Genomic DNA, 25,132 nt, shown 5'->3' on the forward strand with positions numbered 1-25,132 from the left:
ACAATGCCAGTTATTTTAGCATTTATTTAATTTCAGTCTTTATTATGATTTAGACTGCCTTTTTCCCTTAAAGCAGGATTTCTGCTGATATATTTGGATGGTCAAACTCCATTTGCACTTCTTAAAGCTGATGATTAGGGAAGTTGTCTTTACTCTAAATATTTGGTTAAATTTAAAAGACTAAAAAGAAAAGTAAAACCCCTACTTCCTCATACGTATCAAGACAGGTAATCTGTATAGATTAGCTACAGTACAGTTTGCCATACTAACAACATTTTACTGAAAATGTTATGATGATCCAGAGATGGATGGAGCTCAGGTTACATACACCTTTAATCCCCTACCATTATTTCCGTATCGTCTCCTTGATGGAACAGACAGCCTCAGACCTAAATATGGAAAAAAAAATCAGCATGCTCACCTAAATCCGTACGAGTTTGTTTTTTGTTTTACAAACAGGGGAACCAAGGTGTCAAACTCACTTTTATTGACCTTCCTCTGTGTGCCTCAAACAACTTTGTAGCCAGTGACGTAACCGCCACCTCTTATGGAATCAGAATGAGTGGCCATTAAAATATTTTTCAAAAATCACAGAACAGTAGGTGGTGTAATTTAGCAAGTTCTTAGGAATTAGATAAACAGTGGCAGGTACCCTCTCTACAAAAAGATATCACACAAACAGAACTACATTGCAGAAGCTAAAGATAGTTAGAAGGCAGCTACTATTCTTCACATACTTCCCACCCCCCCAGGAAGTGGGGAGAGACTGCACAGTAGTAGAAGGAAGAGAATATAAAGGTAATTAAAACTAGTTACAACTTCCCAGATGGCATGAAAATGGCTGGGTACAAGAAGCTTGCCGTTGTGTTCAGCATATTAGCAGCGTGTTTAAGAATGTGAATATAGCTCAAAATTCTAATAAGAGCTTTGATTTCCATACACAAATGCATTGGGAACACTGCACATTCTATTCCAAATTTATCATGTTATTCCTTAACAGAAAGTGAAAAGGAATTAGGCTGTACAAAAAATGTCCGCATTATTCATTAAACGCAAACATTCACTGTATAAACCAAAAAAAAAAATCTTTTTTTTGCTTTTCTTTGAATCACTGAATATTAAGGTGAATAATCACTATTCCTGTGAACTGTTGCACGTCAGTGTTGCATGCATTCGACCAACTTCTGGCACCTATAAACAGGTATCCTACCCCAGGACGATTGGATTACATTCCACAGTTCTGCATTTCTTGGTTTTGCCTCAGAAACAGAATTTCTGATGTCACCTTACCAGTTTTCTTTTGGATTAAGCTCCAGGAATAGGGCTGGCCACTTCAAAATGCTGATCATTGTTTACGTCAGAAGTCACTTGCTTACTGGTGTGTTTTGGGTTGTTGTGGCATAAGGCAACATGACCTCTTCAAGTATTTTGACACATTCAAACCAAACCATGATGCCCGGTATGTGATAAATAGACCCAACATCATAGTATGAGAAACATCTCCATATCTTCATACCCGCACCACCATGTTTCAGCGTACCGGGGCTTGAATTCAGTGTTTGGGGGCAATCTGACAAACTGTAGGCCCAAGATCCAAAAACAATAATCTTGCTTTTATCAGTCCACAAAATGTTGCGTCATTTCTCTTTAGGCCAGTCATTTTGTTCTTTGGCAAACAGTAACCTGTTCAGCATGTCTTTCTTCAACACTGGGACTTTGCAGGGGCTTCTCACTTAATTGTAACACGCACAGGTAGCTTTAGACCTTCCTCGATCTGATCATATCTGTTTTTCCCCTCTGCAGTTAACTTTTTATTCAAAGTATACTGATGTTCTGGACAATGTCAGAAATACAGTTATTATACTAAAATAGACATGCACTAAGTGGTTGCTCTGTTGTGATATCATATTCTACCTCCAAGTCCATAGGAGACTATTTACAATGCTTCGCTTAGTGCATATCATGCTTTACCCAGACACTGGAAAATAATTCCAAGTGGACATGCCAATTTAACCTTTACAATTCAGTGTGCTAAGGTTGAGGTACCATTACAAAGACCATGAAATTCCCCAAACTACAAAGAACTAAAACAAAAACATACCTAAATACAGGACAAAACCACTACTCTTAAGCACTATAAAGGATATTTTCACTTCAGACGACCCATTTTGTAGGATCCAGATGTTTGCACTTCAAGCTCCCTTCCACAGAAGAACCTCCAACACACACACACACACACAAATGAAAGAGTAGATGATGTAAACTCCTCCAGTTTGATAGACTGCTAGGTATTGTCATGAACAAAATAAGGAAACATGTACCATTGGGAATACAATTGCTCCCACCACACTTCCAAACAAATTAATTATGCGGCCTTTAAGTCTGTAACCCAACAAGTATGAAGCAAAACAAAGTGGGACTTTTCCCCCTATACTATTTTTTAAGGTTGGTTAGCCTAAAATTATAGTAATTATTATATTAATAATTAATTGAATAAGAGACCAGCACAGAGTCGGGAACAGAAAAAAAGCTCAGTATGTTCCGACAGACAACAGAAAGTAGGTCTTCAAGAACGCTTATCTGTTCTTAGATGACAAGTTCTCCTACTCCCATAAAAGCCTGTTGTCTCAGTTCACATCAGATGAGTTTCCAAGATTTAATGGTGTAAATACAAATACCCCAACAAAAAAAAAAACTGCATTTTCTATCACAACTTGGCAGCTATGACAGTTACATCCCAGGCAATGAATGTTTTTTTTTTTTTCCTGTAAAAGCAAACTACTGTTTGCTTATGTAAGAGAAGCATTGCTCCTCCCTACCGAGTAATGTAGATTTTTGCTTTGTAATCTGAGCGATTGCTTAATTACACTAGGAGGTATGGGGGCAAGCATATAGAAAAGGATTTTTCCTTTACCCCAAATACAGCAACTACAGAATATTGGCCAGTGGAAGGGTGGAAAACTTGTTTGTAAAGTTACTTTTTGGGGTATCAATGAAAACATAGAATTACCGTGCCACTAACCTTTACATTCAGATGTGAGCGAGAACCACAAATTTTTTTTAATGATAATCATGAACGTAAACAAGTTGTGGGACATATTAGTGAATTCATATGTATACCGAGATAATGCATTTTACACAAAGGCCTATAGACATCCTTTGGCTTTTCAAACTGCTTAAAACTCCATGTCCATGCAGTGGCACCAATTAGACAAACCAACTGAAACGGAACTTGTGTCTGCCCTACCCACTCAAATAGGGCCTAATATCTTCAGCACTCCTATTTACCAAGTAACATTTAGAACCTATTAGGCAGTCTAAGGATGTTCATATGTTTTAACAAAAAGGGAGGAACTAAAATGGCACAGACAGCTTTTTATTGTGAAATGAAAAAACAACAGTACTGCTTTTATTCATTCATGATAAGTCATCTAGAGATTAAACTTCTTGTTTGCACTAAAATACGTATTTTGTAAACAGCAGAGCAAATAATCCTTTCAATCTAATGAACATCCCACATTAAAAAGGAAAAAAAAAATTCACTTTTAAACAAGCTTTATGACACCAATCCCCCATGCCAGAAGGCCAAAGCAGGATTTTGTCGTGGAAAATTAGTACAGCCATGTGAGTTTTCACCAAGTCCTGATTGTGCCAACCACTCATTGCAAGTGGGCTGATGGCCGTCACCAACAGAATGTTGCAGAGTTCAGGAAAAACCTATTAAATGATAAGATACCATGAACGTTCACAGTCTGTTATGTGACCAGTAAACTTCAAACCACAATAACCCCTCCTCCTCAGCCAGTCCAATACCAGATGTTGGATTTCCACCCAGGATGGGTAGAAGCTGACTAATTCTGCCTATGATGCTACGCCGATTTAAACAACTTTAAATGAACATAGAAAAAAAAATATTGTTGTTCTTTTGAACTTTACAAGATCATTTGACGTCAAACAGAACAAAATCCATACTTTATATACACACACATTTCTTCAATTTACAAAGAAAGTAGGGTTGCAAACATCGATTAATTCAGGCTGCTAACAGATTGGTTTATGCAACTTTATTGAAGAATAATAACTAAACAGAGCTATTAGTTGATCAGTCATCCATTGACGCTTGAATTGTTTTATTCAGTGCTATATTAACAGTGTTTTGGAAGATAGATCAACTAATAGCTCAGCCTCCAAAAAAAAAAAAAAACTCAATGAAAAAATTACAAAACTTTTTGATCCTGGTATTAAATGGGGTATCACCTTCCAATTTCAATTTGTCATATTTATTGACATGCATAAAATACATTACTTCTGTTCCGCTATATAAATTTCACCAACTCGCCACCCAAACATCAGTTATGAGCATAAAGTACATCATGAAGTCTGAAATAGCTGAAGGGTTTGACCAAAATATCCCGAGCAACTCCATGGACCTGTATTCTACAATGACAGACAACTGGGCATTGTTTTTGTTTAATTTATTTCTGCTTAGCACCTTCCCCTCCCTAGCCCAAACAGAGGCACTATCTTCACCATTTTAGTGAGAAATAAAAGATGGATTTATTCTCATAACCAAGTTATGGTGAAGACATTGGCCACATTTTAAACACATGCTCTGTTTGATACAATTATGAATCTTGGGCAATTGTATTCTGTAACTACTTGACAGTCTAGAGCAGTTTCTGTCCAATATTGAGCTAAAAGTCGTCCCATGTGAGCATGTGCATGAAGGGAGGCAGCACAAAAAAAAAAGAAAAAAAAAAAAAAAAAAAAAAAAAAAAAAAAAAAAAAAAAGAGAGGGGAAGGTAAGTAGATGAGGTCTGAAAGGGAGGGGAAAACAGTAATTTAAAGTTTATTCCAGCTATAATGCAGGTTTATTCAGACTTGAAGGTAGCATCACATAGCATATTTCTGAGTCCATTCCCGGGCTATTCTGTTGTACCTGAAAAGATCATACAAGAAAACATTATAAAAAGTCACATGCATTAAAGACTTGAGCACAATTTATACATATGAATTAAAAACCCGTTCAGCCACCATATTCTTTACACTGGCCTAAACATATTAAGCAAAGCTGTCTATAGCAAGGGTGTCCAAACTTTTTGCAAAGAGCCAGATTTGGTGAGGTGAAAATATGTATGGGCCAACCATTCAGCATGTACTCAGGGTTAGTGTGGTTGTGGTCTGCGCAGGTCCCACACAGCACACACCCACCAGGGTGACATGAGGGATTCCGGTGTCCAGTGTCAGTGTGGGCTCCATGCAGAGTAGATTCTTGGAATCAGAATGGGTGTGGTCCCTTTGGGTCCCACACAGAACAAGCCCACTTATAATGATAGAGGGGATTCCCTGTGCCCACATGGAACTCCCATCCTGCAGATATCGACCCACTACTTGGCGGGCATAAATTGCAAGGCAATTGATCAACCCTAATGAAATATTAAATAGCTTTTTTGTACACGTGTATTATATACTGTGGTCAGCAGTGCTGGCGGGCTGCATATTATTGATTTTATGAGAGGCTGCGGGCCAGTGGAAATAAGAACACGGGCTGCTATTGGCCCCCAGGCCGGACTAGGAAATGCCTGGTCAATTGGTATACTTCCATTGAGTACATTTAGAGTTCTGACGAAGATTTTGTCTCATCGTGGTACTTTTTTTTTATCAGCTGTAAATGCATTGTAGATAAAAGTGGTCAGAAGAGTTTCCCTGAGACCAGAGGGTGATTGAATGGGTTTCTCCTTTGCACCTGGATTTTTTAGTTAAACTTTGTAGTGAAAACTGGCTGAAATAGGCGTCCAACTCAAAAACTTGATCTTACTAAAAAGAAAAGCTTAAATAAGTTGTCACATTGATTACTTTTGCTCCTGTTGAAGAGTTACTGCTGCAAAAGATCTTCAGTAATCGCTTGTGTGGGAGGTATCTAGTACCCAACACTAGAATGTCGCAGTCCAAACAGACAGCCTTTACTTAATGGCGCAGGGCTGGCTGACAGAACCAGAATGCTTACTTGGAATCAGACATTTCTAGAAATAATTCTTTAGCAAACTTTTAAATTCGAAGATCAGCAGCAAAGGCAAGTCAAGTAAATGTTAAAGCCTTTATTTACAGAGAGACCATGGTTGAGTTTTTATTGTAGCAACATAGCCAAGAACCATTAATACACGTTTTTCCACAGGTGTTTGTAGGAGTGATGTGCAGATTAACATTCATGCAGACACCAACAGCATGTTACTACTAGCTGGAAGCACTTTGTCAGTTGCAACTTTCCACTAAAAGCGTATCAAACTTGCAAAGAAACTTGACTTTTACCACTGAAGACATATCAGGGAAAAACAAAACACCTGCATTTTCAGCCTTGACCTCACTACATGGACATGTAAAATCTAAGGCTATGTACACAGGGGCAATATTTGTCAATGGAAAGGATCTTTCACGATACTTTCCAACGACAAACTGCTCGATGCATGAACGAGTGCCATACATACAGCATTATTCTGATCTCTGGAAAGGAGAAAACGACAGGGGAACCCCACTGCAGACTCCCCCCCCCCCCCCATCACTTCTATTATGATTGTTCGTCGTCCATGGATCGATCAGGGCGGTCGTTCGGATGAGAATCTGGCGAGTGTACAGCACTAGTTGTCCATCTTCTGATCAGCCCAGGGCAGACTACCGGATGAGAACCATTGCACGTGTGTACTGTCTTTATGTGATATTAGATTATGTTCTCTCTGGAAATTATATCCAAGCAGGTATGATAAAGTAACCAAAAAGGTCTTTTATCCCCCAAGACTGAATGGGAGCGCAGAGCCTCCCGAGATCTTGGTGATGTGCAGAAGGGGCACAAAGGAAAGAGATGCTAATCTCACACATGTGCCGGGAGATATGATTTTTAACCTCCTTTATAGCAGGCTACTTCACCCAATATCGCACGTGCGCAGTGCGAGAACGGGTGACGTAGCAAGAAGACGGAGATGAATGGAGATGGCGGCGAAGAGGAATTCTAAGTTGATATGGGTGTGTATAATGTAATATATACACACACACACACAGCTAGGAAATTTTGTAAATCATTAACAGCTCTCTAAAGCATAAAACCAGTGATTTTGTACATTGTAAATTACAGCGGAAACACTTTATAAATTAGAATACTGCTGACCAATAATGTGCAGCAATAAAAATATTCAGCAGAGTATACCAGTCCTAATAAATATCTAAGTTCTTAACACACTTCCAAGTACAAACACCTACAAGAACTTAAGCAGGACAATTTGTAGATGTCTTGTGACAAAAAAAAAAAAAAAAATATCTGCCAGTTAAGTGATTAGTCATGCAACAGCATTAAATGCCAGTCAGAGAACCAAAAAAATCCCTCATCATAAGGGCATAGGAAAAGGATTCCCTAAATGCATGCATCACCCAACCTTGCAAATTTAGAAGTCTCTTACCCTATGACATAGCATACTTTTCTGTCCATTCTCCATTCATAAAAATGTATGTATGTATGAAATGTATAAAAACGTACTGGCCAAAACTACTTAACTATTAAACTGAATGAAAAGCAATTCAATTTTATAATACTCACTTTTCCCTATCTGTTTTGTAGATCCGTGCAATCTCTGGCACTAGAGGGTCATCTGGGTTTGGGTCACACAACAGTGAACAAATTGACAAAAGAACTGAAAGAAAAGTGGTACATATATCAAAAATAGTACATTAACATACGTTATAATCTACAAATCAAAGATGTTTGGGTAGGGCTTGAAAACTACAAATACTGAGAGAAAATGGGGTTTCCCATAACTACTTATCCCCTAGTGTACATTTTAAAAAGTACCAAGAACTGTTGTTAGAAATTCCAAAATCTTGCATCTGGGTAGTAGTACCCCATTTCCATATTCGTCTTTGGTGGACTAAAACACGCCCCTCAAAACTGCATATCAACCAGTAGAACAAACAGAAGATAAACGTGATATGTAGAACAGAATGAATGTGTAAAACTAGTCATGAAATGTGTGAAGTATGGTTGGGAGGCACGTTAAAAGTACAGCTAAATTATAGCCACACAAAAAAAAAATAAAATAAAAACATTAAGTTGCAGACTATACCATATACCTTTTATTGGTTTCAGGAGTGGCAACAAAGAGACAGATGGTAAATGTAATATTAGTGAAGACTTGTTTTAACCCTCACTGGGCTCCTTTATACAGAGGCCACAGACAATTCCCTAAAACACAGCTTGAGTGGTTGTACACTCACTGGCCACTTTTGTCAAATCTTTTATGATAGGTCTTGTTTAACTGTGGCATGGTTGTTGGTGGAAGTATTTAAACTGCTGATCTGCTGGAATTTTAGTACACACCCATTTCAGAACGGCCTGAAAAAATGAGTGGCAGTTCTCAGGGTGTAAATACCTTGTTGATGCCAGTGGTCAGGTGAGTGGTTGGATTGGTTTCAGTTGACCGAAAGGCAATGGCACCTCAAAAAAAAAAAAAACCAAGGTATGCAGAAGTGCATCTCTGAACACATGTCAAAATTCAACCTAATCCCCTCACCCGCCTCCATGGAAAGTGTCCCAAAGAGGCCTAAACCTCTGTCTCAACTCACCCTTAGAAATAGTTAAAGCTGGGGACCACTGTGATCTGAGAATATCAAGACAAATGCTGCCATTGCTGTTGATATTTGGATGGTAGATTCTTGTTGTAAACGCAACCTGCTCAGAAAAAATGGCAAGAAAGATGTAAGATTGGGCAGTTTAGAATTCATACACAATATGCATTTATGGGAGACGTACTTATGTAGTGTGTTTACTACCATCAGCCCCTATATCTGACAGAGTAAAGCAGGGAACACCACCTGACTATTTCAGAAGTGCCTATAGTACATTTTCCAGCAAGCTTCCCCAATACAAAAGGACTAGACAGCAGGGTAGGCAAGTAAATTTAACTCTTTTCTAAAACTGCTGTTTATTCAGCACCATTAGTTACTAGAGTTATTCTAGATTATGTGAGAATGTGCTTCTGGCTCTGCTTTATCATTCACTGGTTTGCCTGTGCTTTGGGAATAACCACCTCGGAATTGTTGCAGAGGCTGCTACACAGTACATTCTAAGCAGGGACTCCAATATAGAAGTATATTCTGTAAAATTGTTGCTTTTAAAAGAAAAAAAAAAATCTCCATTTGAGTTTTCAGAATTTGTTTCCAAGAAAAAAAAAAAATCATAAGGGCCTATTCACACATCTTTCACATTCCTGTGTGTTGCATCACATGCTAATTTACACTGCTAAAAGGTAACCCATTTATTTTTAGGACAAGCAGCATCCCCTCCACCCCCCCAAACACATGGAACCACAACACATGGTAGATTGTTACCATGCCTTGAACTGCAATGGTTGAGAGGAGGAGCTGTTGCCCTAGTGGATTGAACTACCATTCAAAATGAAAGGCATTGCAATGCATAACAACCCAAGAAATTATTTCAGGCCCGAAAGATTTCAATTACTGTTAAAATACATTACCAACCATATATTCATATCAAAACATATGAAACTTTATATATTTTAGAATTTGCTTCTGAAACATTGTCAGTCACAAAGTTCTCAACCCAAGCATGTCAATTCACTAGGGAGCCAGCTATATTTACATGTATTTTATTTTAGGATTATCCCCATTAAATGCAGTCAAATTCACAAATACCACATAGGTGTGGAACTGTTATTTTCCAGAAAAAATAAAAATAAAATAAATCACCACCTCCAATGGCAATAATGCACTTCCTAATACATAAAACCTCATTGGTTAATGTCATAAATACATATTTGTTCTACATGTTACATAATATATACAAATTTATTTTACAGAGTGTACAGCAAAGATGCATAATGTGCACTTGGGAGTAACATCTGAATTAGGCTACAGACTTTGACAAACTAGAAAAAAGTTAGCAAAGGAGATAAAAATAAAAGGTAACATGCTTTAATGAAATGACCCAGGTCTTATGTTGTCTGAGCATCCATCAGGTCTTCTTACAATCAAAACCAATGCACAAATGTATTATTTAAATATAAACAGCAATGATTTCAAAAGAAAAAAAAATTACAAACACTACATACTTTAGGAGGTTTGAAGGGGTAGTCTGTTGGGAAATGAATAGTCAAGAAAAATACACCGCCTTGATATGGACTGTCATTCTACAAAAAGGAAAAAAGCAAAAACATTAACAGGTTTTATATGCTCAATCTAAATGGAACCAAGACAGCTCATTCAACATCTGCTTTGACCATGTATAGCAATGCAATCAGTTCAGATAAAGTTCCGGGGTTTCCGTGTCTTTTGTCTTCTCATACACATATCCAGCTTAAAAGTTTTTAAATTTGTAAACTACAAAATTAAAGTAAGTTCAATGAACAATGACAAAGGCCATTGACTATCCAGGAGTCCTAAAAGGTTGTGTGTGCGCAGCAGCCTCATGACATTTTCTTTGGCTTTCTGGGACTACATGTGCCAGCTCTGCGATTGCGTCCTCAGGCAACACTGCAGGCATAGTTCAAAGCATAGAAAGATGCAGAACGGGGACAGGATGGGAAGACTAGCTGCAGACCAAGGAAATCCTTTCCATATAAATAACTCTTTGCACCAACCTGTTTAGGCCAACACACCCCTATCGAGAAATACATGAGGGACTGCTCAACAAATATATTAGAGCAAATGTGCATGGTCTCCAGAAAAGTTTGTCATGATTACAGTGCTTCTAAAAGTCACTTTGACAGAATAGGTCAGCAAGTCAAAGAAGCAAAACTAGTAGGGGGTGGGGGAGTATTTTAGACTTACAAAGGGCAAAACCGACAAGAGAAGAGCTTCAACAGACATCTTCCCCTGCCAAACACCCAACTATTACTTGTCCTGAAGCCAGGCACTAAAACTTATGCATACGTAGACACGCACATGTAACTCGCTCCCTTGTTTTACATTTTAACACACCTGGTGAAAGCTGCTCATATATGCAGCATTGTCATCAGAATGCAAGAAGAAAATCCTGATCTCAGGGCAAGCTTCAAGTTGAAACTAGTTGTTACACAGATCTAGTCATTCTAGAAGATAGTGGGGCAAACAAGGGTGAATAGTAAAGTATTGCTTCTCTTGGCATAGGCAAAGCACAAGCTCTCAAGACACCAAAACAGACTGACCAGATTGTAATAAAGCTAACAGTTTCTAACAACTTCTTTAATCAAATTCTTATTACAGAAGGTAATATTTTAGAGGTATATCGTTTATCAAGCTTTGCCACCAAGTATATTTTGCCAATGGTTATTTTGTGCAACTAACACACAATGCAAGCGTAGCACATTGTGACTACACCCAGAAAGTGACAAGCAACCATTTCATATAGCTGACCTTGCAGTTACTTGGAAATAGCCAAGCTTTGAACATACTTCAGAATACAAGAATTACATTAGATTATGGACATTCAAACATTTCAGTCTCAATTATTTAATACTCACAGGTCCCATAATTGTAGCTTGCCAGTGAAACACTGAAAAAAAAAAAAAAAAAAAAATAATAAGAAAATATGATAAGTTAACTCCAGTTAACTGCGTAAAGTTTAAAGAAAAACAGTAAGAACTTTAAAGTTACTATTATAGTAAAAAATCTCCTTCATTGTACTTAGACATTCTCCCCATTAAAGTACCCAATTTGATCAGACAGGTATTACACTAAACATTCCAATTTGCACAGCATGGACTGCCATTAAAAAAAAAGAAAGGTTACCTAAAATGACAGCTAAAAAAAGGAATCAGTGGTAATGCTAGTTAAGCAAAGCCAAACTTTGACATCATGTTGTCATCTTGAACACTCAAACTGCAAGCTACCCTTTACCACAATTCCCAACTTGATTTATGTGCCCTGGGGTACTTGGAATATTACCACCAACTTTTTGGGGGAGTGAACCCAACACAATGGGCTCCACAATCATGGAGACCCAGATGCATGCAAGAGCCCACTTGACACCCAAGAAGTTAACAGAATCTACCAAAAAAAAAATATATCACAGATTCTCTAATAAAACAATGTTTACATTACAATACCTATTTTTTTTGGGGCAAAGAATAATCAACATGCTTTTCACTAGAGATTTCAGTGAACTGTTCAACTAACAAGTCAGTGTTTTGGGGATATTGTACAGTACTTGTAAATAACATTCTAGTTGTGTTTACCATACTATTGTAACCTGGACTATTTTTGAGAATGAGGCTTAGAAATTTGTGCATCAGTTTAAGAATAAAAACAAGGTAAATGGGAGCTGGCAGGGCTAGATTTTGTTATTTAGAAAAGGGCATCGCAGGTTAAAGGGATTCCAACAAGTACATCGAGCAGCTATCTCAGGATCCATAGGAAGTGTAGGTGTCCGTTTCTAGCGTTCCATTATGGAGAAACACACACGTGGTGCTTAATTAATCATGAGTTCAATAAAGGAACCAAGAACCATCTGCTTGGATCCTAAAATGTACAAACATTTGTCCAAAGTCAGTTGGAACTGAAACCTGGGACAGATGTTTGAGTGCCATAAACAAAAGAATTCTGGCTTCAGGGATGTCCTCCTGGTGTTTCACCATATTCCTGCATGTTTTGGTTCTCTTTAAGGTTTTTTTCCTACAATCTATGTATTTGTACACATGTAAGAACTATAGTAGGAATCTGTGTGCAAGGCAACAATTGGAGTTCAGTTTTCAAAGCAGAATATTAACAAAAGGATACCACGAAGAAGAGCTCCATGTATTGACTAACAGGCCAACTCAGGCTTTTTTTTGCCTCTAGAAAAAGATCTATCTATATATGCTACTTTCTGGGTAATAAGACATTTAAAATGCTTACTGTCATCTCCAACTGGACCTGCAGAACATTGTGCTGGAGGATCACGAGCCAAATCATTCAGTTCCTAAAACCAAAAGTTTAGTTCAATGAAAAGTATAAAAATGACAACCAATTAAGAAAAACTGTAAATATTTACAAAAACACACAACATTCCATAGTGTAAGGAAATATGAAGGAATACATATATTATTTAGCATTTACTACAGAAGAAAAGAAATGGGTATTAATCTAGGCGTAACGAAATAGCTTTTTACCAAAGATATTCAGCCAAAGGTCTTAATTGAGAGCAGGTAGTATAAACTAAGTGGAAGAGAAGAACATATGAAAACAAAAACTGTTTTCATGTTAAACATATGAAAAAATATGTTTTCAAAAAGTTAAACACAGCAATATCCTTTCCACAGAAGAAAGTTATTGGAGGACTCGCATAATGCTGTACAATTCCTTAAAAAAAAAAAAAAAAAAAAAAAAAAAAAAATGAAAAATGAATTAGTATTTTGGAACATAGGATAATTGAGTGGAGTTGGTAGAACGTGCCAATGCACAGACAATTAACTTGGCCAGGGTGAACATCTTTACGCAAAGATTAAGGTCTGCCTATACCAATACTTTTCTTAAATACTGCAAGGGAAGTTAAAATTCATCTTAGAAATAATAGCCTCCCACCCCACTGGTGAGACTTTTCTCTATATTCTGTCACAGCATACCCCAATTAAAACATGTTCTAACCTTACCCCACTCTACTAAAAATGGAAACCCACTCTACTGGAAAGCTTTTCATCCATATAATATGTTAACACACACCATTGTCATCAATTGCTTTTATTTTGTCACATTTACAATCAGACCATTCAGGATAATGACTGGTTGCAGTAAACCTCACTTTCAGGGGTGCTTTTTTTTTTTTTAAATTAAACCCAGGTCAATAAAAATTGCCAATTGCCAATTCCAACATACCATCGTTAAACCCACCAATTGACATTGTTAGTGGATGAACAAAAAAATATCTGTAGGATCAAAGCCAAAAGTCTAAAATTTAATAAGGTTTTGTGTAATTTAATATAAATATTAGTTTAGTAGTACAATAAAATTTAATAACTGCTCAACTGGACTTCATGCCAGTGAAACAACTACTTAGTGGGCCCATATAGTGAAGGTGCACTTGATATGACTTTTCAATGAAATAGGAAATTAGGACATTGTATTACAACTTATCCAGAACACATTTTTGCCAAGTACCCAAAAATTGCTTCAGACTCCACAGCCATGTGTACAACGAGGTTTACAAATGTCTTTTGATCCCCCTACAAAGTCCAGAAAATGACTTGAGCTTGCCAATAAAATCTATTCAATGCAGTTTTCTGTGATGGTGAGGCAACAAGGTTAAACTCCTGAATTCAGAGGAGCACTACAACTCATTTAGGTTGTGCCTGTACTACAGTGATAGATAAAGGTTGCAAGGAGAGTGGCCAGCAGCATTGTCATTGCCAATTTTACAAGCTTGTCGGTTTGGAAGTAGAGGGCTGCCCCAGGTGTGGCCGGTGCTAGTCTGTGAAAACCTTCCCTTGAGAGCTAAAGTGTCAGACAAATAAGGGAGGACTTTCTTAGGGAATTTTCGTTACTTTGTTTAGTTTGAGAACTTTAGATGATATAGTAACTGAATCTGTTCCCCAGCCCCTTTCAGCCAGGTGTACCACCCGGCACTTTTCAGTAACCACCAGGCTGTTTTTGGATGGCTACTGATAAGACGGGTCACAATACAGAGACTGCACCCGCCTACAATTTGTGCACACCTGGTTCCAAAAAAAAAAATTCTGGGTTGAGCACTGCACTTAATATCTTAAACTTCTAATAAACCAATAAACAGCATGATGAATGAAAGCATCTGTAAACATTAACATGGGAAGTGGTGTTTACAGCAGGGAAATCTTGCTACTGCAACAATAAAAAAAAAAAGAAAAGAAAAAAGAAATCCAAGTGGTGAGAGCTCCACGTATCTCTTAAGGTTTAGCAGTGCCATCTAAACAATTTTCCTGTAGTTTAATATTTGTAATAATTTGCTCACCTTTTGAGTTCTTGAAGCTTTTATGTGATTGGACTACAAATACTATGTTGCTTATACTTGTGTGACAGGTTTTTTGTGCATGCAGGATCCTTTTTCAAACTGCTAGTACCATTAATAGCTTAGGTTAATTGCCATTATTAAGGCTGCGTACACATTAGATTGTTGTGGTTGGAAATGTCACGATTGTTCAACGATACACCAAGACTGATCCATAAACAACAATGTACACGCATCAGATTCTCTTCTGATACTAGCCCTGAACCAATAATCAGATGAGAATTATTGAAGTGGGTATGTAGCCTAACACATTGTGCTATCATGTCACAGTAACTATTTATCCCATGGGAGGACAGTAATGTTGGGATGTCTTTAAACAATTGAAAAGCCTCCTTTTTCACATAGCCAAATTAGAAATGATGCTTTTGTTCTGGAAAGAAATTTAGGACAAGTTGTATGTATGTTTCATATAACTATATAATGAAAACAGGCAATTCTGCACCTGTGATTAATTCCACTAGAATTTGTTGGGGTACATAACAAAGTTTACAAATATAAGATATGATTTCCAACATTGGCTGGGTATGATTACTGTCGGACAGGTTCTTTGCTCACTTAAGTTTCCCAAGACTGTTCTGCTCATCTCAAAAGGAATCCCTTCGTACACAGGAAAACAACAAGTGCAATGCTAAAAGTTTGAATTTGTTGCCAATGCCCTTAATGTGCTGGTACATGCGTTAAAAGGTCAGTCACTCCAGGATCCTGAATAGGTAAAGTGACGGGTTTACTTAATGTGCATAAAATACTTATACTAGAACACAAAACAATCCTGCAAAAAAAAAACAAAAAAAAAAAAACACGTAGACCAAGCAGACTCCAAAACGTTTTCACAAATTGTGCTTTACTAGAAATTCTGGTTTTGACAGACTAAATGTTCTTACATAAAGTCACACAAATGTTACAGTGTTACAGATATACATCAACAATTACAATTATTCCAGAAGAAGGGTTCACACAGTTTATCAGCCTTGTGACCAAGACGACTCATGTTACTTAAAAAAGGAAAACCTTGAACCACTGAAGTCTGGTAATTGAGAAATACTGACCAATTGTATAATGTCCGATGAAAAGCAGAAAGACAGGAGTAATGTCTCACAGACATTTTCACTGTAAATGTAAGTGTTAGAATGGTGATCAACAACAATGCTACACATGAAGGACAGCCCTGAAACCAACTATGGTTTGTGCATTTTCACACATTTTACCATGTCCTACAACAGGCAGAATCCAGAACATTATACCCTTAACAAACCTCCTTTATGGACTAGGTGCTTTTCTACTCTTCAACAAAGGCCCTAGAGACAAACTAAAAGTGATTTATCATAATTAATGAACAATTCAACTTTCCGCTATCTCATGTTTTATACAGTACTAGTTAGACCACATATATTATAAACTGTAGTACCAAGTACTATGTTAAGAGGCCGCAACAAAATTAAGAATTTAATTTGAAATTAAGGAGACCATACAATACAATTAGGATGTCTATTAAAATGGTACATCGCAACAAGTGTACCCACTTGAGAATATTCCATCTACCCATGCACCAGTGAAACTTTGGATACCTCTATTTTTTGTCCAGCAACAATCGTGACCATGAAAGAACTCTGCATCAAAGAGAAGACAACATATAACTCGATATCCTTACCCTTTCCTAAGCTGCACTTGGCTGGAACTCTACTTTAGGTTTACTGCTCCTCTGATGAGAATTGAGGAATACACAAAAGCTAATATTTATTTCTGATCAAAAAAAAACACAACTCCAAAGTAAAATCAACACATGACTAATCTGAGCAACCGATTTTTTTTTTACCCTCAATCATGATGAGGAGGCAACTATCAAATAAAAGCCAATGTACTTAAACAATTGATAAAAAAATAAAAAATAAAAAAAAAGACCACACACATTTGTGCAACATGTATTTGGTGCTTTCAATCACAAAAATTGATCTACTCGGACAAACAAGCAGAAAATTACAATGGATGTGCGTATGTGTATTATGCCTAGGTGAAAGAACAATACGAAGGACCACTTAAAATTGGTAGTTATTTTGCAAGACAACTGATTGATCAATTAGCACAAAAGAAAAATAAATTTATCAAGTTTTGTTTTTGGGACATTGAACAAAGTGGACAACCTATTTTACAAATTCAGAGCCATAGAATGCAGTCTAGAAAACACAAGAAACTTGAAATGTCTGCTTGAATATGTGCATTTAAAAATCCCAAATTAAGCGGGAACTTTAAAAATTAACCATTATTAAAGAAAATTTAAAAGCCCACCTTGTATACTTGGCCCTGGTTGGTAAACTGGTATGAACTAAATGCAGAGTTGGGGTGAAACACTAAAGCATGCGATTTTAAACACAAATATCTATTCTGACAGATTCCTCCTTAAAAGGAACCAGTGCTCTGAATATACATGTTTTTATACACACATCTCAGCGTACAATGCCACGAAGGAATGAACTTTCATGCACATGTGCAGAAGTCACATCACTTCAGCCTGAACAATCAAGTCAAAGATACAAAACTTGGAGGACTGGGGGCATATAGTGGTGTCTACAATGGAATGAAGACAGGTGAGTAAGAAAAAAGGGGGGGAAAAAAAAAACAAAAAAAAAAAACAAGGTAAGGTTATTTTGTTGAAGGAGCATCTGATATATTGAATGTGCAGCTTGCAATGTTTTCTTATTCAAGTTTAGTAGAGCTTTAAAATGAAGAAAAAAGCCTTTACAATCACCCAAAGTTCTTTGAGGCTTACAATTGCCCTGAGTAAGAGTCCATTTGTCCTGTGAAACAAACATCACACGGGTATCCACACATGGGCCATTTCCTCATGCCACTAAACCAGAGGGAAGTGCATCATCAATGATGACAATCAGCATTTCCAGTTAACACCAGGGATGAAGTGAAACAAGTTGCATCACCCCTGGTTTCTTTATGTATGCCACATTCAAAATTGTTTCTTCATGGCCAAACATGGGATGGATGTAAAATCTTTTTCAAACAGCTACATGTATGTCAGCTCCACAACCTGCAACAACATATAAGCTCGGGCACAAGGAACCATCTTAGGGATTTTCCCTAGTATACATACCTGGAAGAAATCACGGAGGTAAGATCTGTATTATTCCCAAACCAGCAACACACCACACGCTGGACAGTCTTAAAAGCAGTAAAAAGACATGCGACTGTCTCCAAAAATAAACACAATTCATTGTGAAAATGCTCAGAAAACACGAAGAATGGAAGGGTAGGTAGGGTTGTGAGGGTAATTGTGCGATTTCTGTCCCACTCAGATGGGAGACACAATAGGAAATCCATATTTTGCTTCCCTGCAAGCTGCCACTAGTAAAACACCTTAACACTTGGTGCAAGCTTCAAATGTATACATTTTAAAATGTACACAAGATATTACAACATTAAATTCACACCAATCCCTGCATTACCATTTGGTGTTGGTGGCCATAAGGGAAAAAAACCCAGAAGACCACTGGTTTGGGTTAGAGACCTAATTGCCTAAAGTTTTTGGGTCACAGAATGGTTTAGATTTAAAATATTGTTTTAACCGGGGGTTGAGAGGGTGTCAATCTTCTGAACCAGGTAAGCAAAAAAATAAATCTTAAAATGGCCTTTTCCAACTTAAGACTCGCCACCATTATTGTGGTTTATTTAAAAAACACAGATAAAGGCAATAGTTTATAGCCCCCCCAGAGATCTGTTAAGCTCCAGGATATGCTTGAACTATTTATAAACTGGCCCTTTGCAAAAAAAAAAAAAAAAAAGTTGATTTAATCCCTAACTGGGTAACATTAAGTTTACAAAAACATTGTATGATGAACCACTGCAATATAAGTTAGTATTTACCATTTTGTCACTTCTCAGCCCAGCTGACATCCTGCATCCTCTTGTTTACATGTCCAGCGATGACTGCCTGGTATTTCTTAGTGTGGATTCCCAGACCATGCCTGTGTAATGTGTGTTGTACCATCCACTTGTATCCTTCATGGAAAGCCCAAATGGCAGTGACAACACAGTAGAATAATTAGGAGAAAGTACAAAGTATTAGCACTCCATAACAGGAAATGCCTGAACAATGGCATATTAATGCAGATTTAAAAAAAAAAAAAAAAAAACACATTGTGTATTATTTTTAAAGTAAATAGAATGCACATGTGAGACTTTGTGGGTTTACAAACAATATCTGGTTCATTACCTAAGTATTTCCATTGTTCCCCACACATGATAAAACATACATTTTAGGCAATAAGATTGTGTAGGCTACTATTGCACCACTGAACCCGGTACACTGCTCAGGGTATCAGGTGTGAACCTGGAAGGACTGACACCAAACACCAGTGTTACATACAGGCTGTAAGCATTCTTTACAGCAAGTTCACTATTGGCAGCTGACGTTGCTTATAAAGCTGCTTTAAAATATCTCACTTTATATATTTTCTGAAATACCTGTAGGAAAAATAGATGGCTGGTGCAATTTTTTATGTCATGTGATGTTTGCACAGTTATGCAAACTAATAACCTCAGTTAAAAAAAAAAAAATGTTTCTTTTATTTAATGCACACCAACAACACCCTTGTGTAAAATGGGAAGAAAAAAATGGATGCGAATAAGACATCTAGTTATCAAATTCAATACACCTGTGACAAGGCCAAAAATGACAAAACTCAAACTGTACATAAACAAAGGGGTTTTAAAGCATCGCCTATAAGTTTAAAGTTAATCCTAAATAAAGGCCCTGGAATTACCTTTTTCTTTACCACACACATTAGCGATGTGTAGAATTAGACACAAGATTGGTTGTTCATTACAGCCAGAAGGCAGCTATTCAAAATTAAAGTTACCATATACAGAAAACCATGAAAGGTCAGGAACTTGATGTCTTGCTCTGGGGTTCATTTTATATTAGTGGTTACCAAACTATAAAACTCAGACGGAAAATACTGATTATTGGCAATTACATGCCAGCTAAATCTGTTTAATTTCCCAAAAACTCAGATACAAGATGTTCACTTAAAAAGAAAGAATTTGATCCAAAAACCCGATGAACACAAGCTTTGCAACAGTGTCATGGCAGTGATAGACATAAGCAGCTCCTGGCCCCCCAGTCAATCTATTCTGGTTCCAAGCCCTTGTGTGACTATACAGGAAGGCTCAGCGGCCATGAGAAATATCTGACATACATTTATTGCAGGCTGGTCATATTTTTTTCAAGCTGCTGAAATGCTTCAATTTAGCATGCCATGCTAGCCCACTGAATACATAATGATCACTGAACACAGCACAAGGCAAGTGAAGACAAGGTGCTATTCACTTGTGTTTAGCTGTGCTTGGAAATAAACATAAACAGCAGGTGGGCTTCCCACAGGCTAAAAAAAACTATTCTATACCCTTCAGAAAGCTCCACTGATTAGGAAAAAAGTTACAGAGTAAGGCTACTGTAGAGATGATCTTAAAGCAGAACTCCAAATTTATATTTGTAAGGGATTTGTAACTGATGTGTGGCTCAGCCCATTCTCCTAGAATCAATAGGTATATACCACCTTCTTGTCAGTACAGCTCCAAAAATATTTCCAGCCCTAGACTGGGGTCCAAGCAGCAGTCACACCTCAGTGGAGGTAACACATTTACAATATACATTAAAAAAAATTAGATGTGGAGTTCAGCTTCAACACAAAAATAAAGGCCTGGATTAGCTATATACGATCCTGCCAAAATGCGTCTTGTTTCATTTTACAGTGGTCCATCTACGAAAGGACTGAGGGAGAAACGAAACAAGCACACACAACAGAAACTCTTTAAATATACCTAAAATAGGACAATTATTTTTCATCAGATAAGAACAATTGGAATGGCCAATAATTAATTATCTAAGGCATTGGGATGCTGTGTCCAGCCCACTCAAAAAGCACCAAGAATATTTATTGTGCCTATAGGCAGACAAAATAAAAATTGTTTACAGTCTGTTTGCACCCCTGTGCTGTATGTAGTGTGGTGATGTGACCTCACAAAGATGTAAATGTGCCCATAGACGTAACCTTTCTTTATGGCAATCCAAAGGAACACACCATGCACCTGCCATAGACCATATTAAATACCTGAACCATGAAGTAGACCTACAATTACAAAATCATAGTTTTTATGAAAGCTGCAGCATCCTAGAGCACACAGTATTCTGAAAAGAAATAGGGGCTCGATTTCCCCATCTACACTAGTAAGTGAAATGGTCTGCGTCTCATTCATCCCATTGGCCTTGTATGAGCGATACACGAAGCTGCTTTAATGTCTTCATCATACTCAACTAAGTCTTCAAAGTGGATACACTTTAAGGATTCCCATCATAATAAAAATACTACCGTGACCTAATACAAGCAGTTAGCAGCCTTCTGTACAAAAAGCAGTCCCTTGTTAGATCTCTGTGCGTCCATCATCTGTAAAGTCTTTCTGAAAGCTGCTGATTTACAAATGTGATGTAAAAGCTCCTATACAATGTGGTGTAGAGAATGTTTCCTTAGTAAGCAGTGACGGCCCCTCCTTACCTTGCCATTAGTTCAGGTGCTAGTCCTAAATAAAAGAACAGCTCTGACAGGTGGTACTCCTATCTGCTCCCTAACAGGAAGTGAGAGTCAATAAGAGACAAAGAGAATTCTTCCCTCCCTATATTCTGGCAGTAGGATCAGCTACAGGTGCAGTATTGTAGAGAAGCATGCCATGGCAATCCTAGCTCATATCCATGATTGGTAGAAGCAGCAGATCCCATATTGGGAGCTCTATACACACACAGATGGCAGATCTCATGAAGATGATTATGGAACATTTTATTAAAGCAGTCGGGGTATTACTCTAGTATAAGCTGCCCTGTTCCATACACCAAGCTTGTTTCCCTGTCATTGTATTGGATCTATGGTAGTCCTGATGAAAGTGAAAGCATTGAGCAGGCATCAAATCTAAAATGGAATAGGCATGATAGAGCTGGGTGTTGTAGCCGTGGCAAAGTCCCCTGGTCACGTGTGAGGTGTGGAGGACAGGCGGCACACAGGTAGCCCGGTCAGGTGGTGGCTGGCGGGAGTAGCGCTGCCCTTCTTGTACACCGCGCTGTGTTCTGCAACAACATAGAGCAGCGCCGCCATCTTATACTGCAGGATGAGCCGAGGGAGGGAGCAGCCCGGCCATGGACGCCGCTGACTGGGAGGCTCCACACAGCGTGTAGGAAGGAGCCAGCTCCCCCGCCTCACACCGACACCCCTCCACATAGCCCGGGCACATTATGGCGGAAGGACGGGGGAGGGGAGAGAGCTCACAGCACGCTATCATAATGGCCACCCGAGAGGGAACCTCGCACTCATACATGGCGGAGGAGAAGGCACAGCCATCCATTACAGGGCGGGTAAGGAGGTGACGCCGGCGGGCGTCCTGTGTTGCGCAGAGAGGATATGCGGTAGAGGCCTGGGCTGGACCCGTTCACCCCCCCGGGTTTATTACCACCTCAAACATTCGCCCTCCACACACACATACAAGCCTTCCTCACCTTGTGAATCCGCTTCAGCGCCATGATGCTCTCGCTGCTGCCGGTGCCGGGCGGGTGTTCGGGTGAGCTGGGCGGAGGAGGAGAGAGCCGAGGAAGAGGCGGAGATAGAGGAGGCGGTGGTAATCCCCCCTCCTCTCTACAATATCCGGGACACGCTACAAACAGGAGCCGCCCACACACGTCGCGGCGGGAGGTGACTTAAGGCGGGTGTTGTGACAGTAACTCAGTGACCCGCCGGGTATCTAGCACCGCTCGCTCCTCCCTTCTCTATCGGGTTTTATCTGTACTTCCCAAAGGATGCCGGTGGGCTTAGACCCTGTCACGCGCCACCTTACGTCACCCGCTCGATAAGCCGCGGTTCTATGGAGAGTGCGTATCGCTCGCTCTAGCCTCTTCCTTTTTACGTAAGCCCTGCCTATCATGTCCTCACGTGGTCTGCGCAGACGCACGGCGTGCGCTGAGGGAAAGATAGCGAACGTGCTGGTGCCCGAGGTCTATCGGGGATGACAGCTAATTCTGTGCAGTGGGTAGAACAAAACATGGCGATGTATGTAGGGTGATGTCACTTGTTGGGTGTACGAGCGGAAGCGGCGGTTCCTCACACCTTTTTTTCCCCCCCATTAATGGCGGTGACCGGTTATGCAATTAGGTGCGGCAGTGCGTCACCATGTGTGGTGAGGGCATGACGGCTCACTAGATACTCAGAGTGACACATCACTACACGAAGTGCCGCCTTCGTATCAGATACCTAAGTTCTGTTTCAGCACTGACACCGGTGTTACTTTAGTGTGGGCAGGGCCAGTGTGCGGCGTTTTTCCCGCGCGCTCCCGGGTATATATACAGGCAGTGCGCGTGACGTCACAAGGCAGCAGAAAGAAAGCGCGAGGGGACAGAAACGTCCAGAAGTGCGCGGGCACGGCGTGGGCTTGGAAGGGTGACAGTGACGTCTCCATTCTGCTTGCACTGGTTGATATGGAGACAGGGCCTTCAGTTGGAGTGGCGGGAGTCCAAATAGGTCGGCACCTGCTCTATTTTACGTCGTTTGTACTTCTGCGCGGAGGAGTTACGTAGTAAGGGCGTATATAGGAGATTCATGAATAAAAGAAGGGCGGCCCCTTATATTTCTATACAAACACAACAATACCAGATCCATAGCACACTACAGGAAATACAACACAGGCATCGCCTTGTATGAATGAATGAATGTGAGGTAAAAGTAGACATATGGTTTAATTCATGGCTTTTTATTCTTCCTAAACTTTACACCTTTACTGCAACATTTACCAATGCTGTAAAGTTCCATTTGTACCCGTGTGGTGCTTCTGTCCAGTCATCACATAGGCCTGTGGATTGCACAAGTATCGTGTTGTCACTGCCAGGAAGCCCAGCCGTACATAGAGGCAGGAAGTGGCTGGAACACAGCACCACTGACATGCAAAACAATGAAAATAAGCCCATGGGAAATGGCAAATGTCTCTGTGCTAGTGTCCACCCTATAGACTGGCTGTTGTATGATAGAGTGCTGACATAATATGAGGGGCTTTACACAGTCCTGTCAGTACCTCCTCAAAATATAATATCCATAAAATTATTATTATTACACACAATTTATATAGCGCCAACATACAACAAGTCCATAGTCATGTCAGTAGCTGTCTCAAAGGAGCTCACAGTCTAATGTCCCTACCATAGTCATATGTCAATAACACAGTCTAAGGCCAAGTTTGGGAAAATTAAAGCGAACTAAACCCATTTTTCCAAAAACATGCAATCAGGAAAGCCTTTTATTGAAGAAAGGACATGCGATATCCATTCTGTAATAAAATAACTTTACCTCCCTGATGGCAATTTTTTAAAGTACACTCACCTGTTCCCATTTTGTTGCAGGTGGTGCCAGCTTCTTTTTTCTCATGGTTTTATTCTTAGGGTCAATTTGATTTGCAGGGCTGGGATGATGCTCAGGTGTTTGGGAGTTCATGCAGACCCAGCAGCCTCAGGACAAGCGCAGGGCATCCATCATCCTACACCAGGCTACATATGTGCAGCTCAGCAATCAGGCAGGTACATTTATTTTATTGCAGAAGGGACATTGCCTGTCCTTTTATGCAATAAATAGCTGCCAGATTACAAATTTGCACAATGGAACTTTAGCTCTGCTTTATTATGTTAGTATCACTTTAATATGTTTTTTTTTTGATGAAATCAGAGTGACATGAAGAAATAAACTTGCAAACACGGGAAACATACAAACTCCATGCAGACAACATTGTGGCCCACATTCAAAGCTGGGATCCTAGTGCTACAAAGGAAGGAGTGCTAGCCAATGACCCACCATATGATGTGATAAAGTGGAACTATAATATAAAATAGGATGTCTCTTCCACATTATTACATACCTGTATTTTTACTGTGTTGTTAGTCCCATTATGTGTAAGAAGTTTATTGTATTTCTGTTTTTTGTATGTTAGGTTATGTTGTATTTTTCTTTCACAATAAATAAAACAAAAAAAAACAACATTGTATTGTCTTGATATGTTTGTTTAATAATGGTGTATAACAATATGTGGTGAAATAATGATTTTACAATT

General features: G+C 38.9%; 1 protein-coding gene and 1 long non-coding RNA gene across 2 annotated transcripts; one reads left to right on the forward strand and one right to left on the reverse strand.

Moving 5' to 3' along the window:
* Window positions 1–3,360: 3,360 nt before the first annotated feature.
* On the reverse strand, window positions 3,361–23,031 carry UBE2D3 (ubiquitin conjugating enzyme E2 D3). The gene is made up of 7 exons (XM_072405644.1): window positions 22,545–23,031; window positions 12,874–12,937; window positions 11,502–11,533; window positions 10,113–10,190; window positions 8,608–8,713; window positions 7,586–7,679; window positions 3,361–4,939 (listed from the first exon to the last, which is right to left on the reverse strand). The coding sequence occupies exons 1-7, from the start codon at window positions 22,566–22,568 to the stop codon at window positions 4,894–4,896; spliced, it is 444 nt and encodes a 147-aa protein (XP_072261745.1). The 5' UTR covers window positions 22,569–23,031; the 3' UTR covers window positions 3,361–4,893.
* On the forward strand, window positions 22,055–25,059 carry LOC140326763 (uncharacterized). Its single transcript, XR_011919924.1, has 2 exons — window positions 22,055–22,403; window positions 24,751–25,059. It is a non-coding gene; the product is annotated as an uncharacterized lncRNA (long non-coding RNA).
* The last annotated feature ends 73 nt before the right edge of the window (window positions 25,060–25,132 follow it).

The sequence above is a fragment of the Pyxicephalus adspersus genome, chromosome 3 (genome assembly GCF_032062135.1).
Source record: "Pyxicephalus adspersus chromosome 3, UCB_Pads_2.0, whole genome shotgun sequence".
In the NCBI taxonomy this organism is placed as follows: Eukaryota; Metazoa; Chordata; class Amphibia; order Anura; family Pyxicephalidae; genus Pyxicephalus; species Pyxicephalus adspersus.

Bases quoted from the DNA above. Each gene is read 5' to 3' on its own strand.
- UBE2D3 (XM_072405644.1), bottom strand. From the start codon at position 22,568: ATGGCGCTGAAGCGGATTCACAAG. The intron at 7,680-8,607 runs GTGAGTTGAGAC...CTTTTCTTTCAG, and splicing joins AGCTTTAACTATTTCTAAGG to TTCTTTTGTCAATTTGTTCA. The intron at 4,940-7,585 runs GTGAGTATTATA...TGATCTTTTCAG, and splicing joins TACAAAACAGATAGGGAAAA to GTACAACAGAATAGCCCGGG.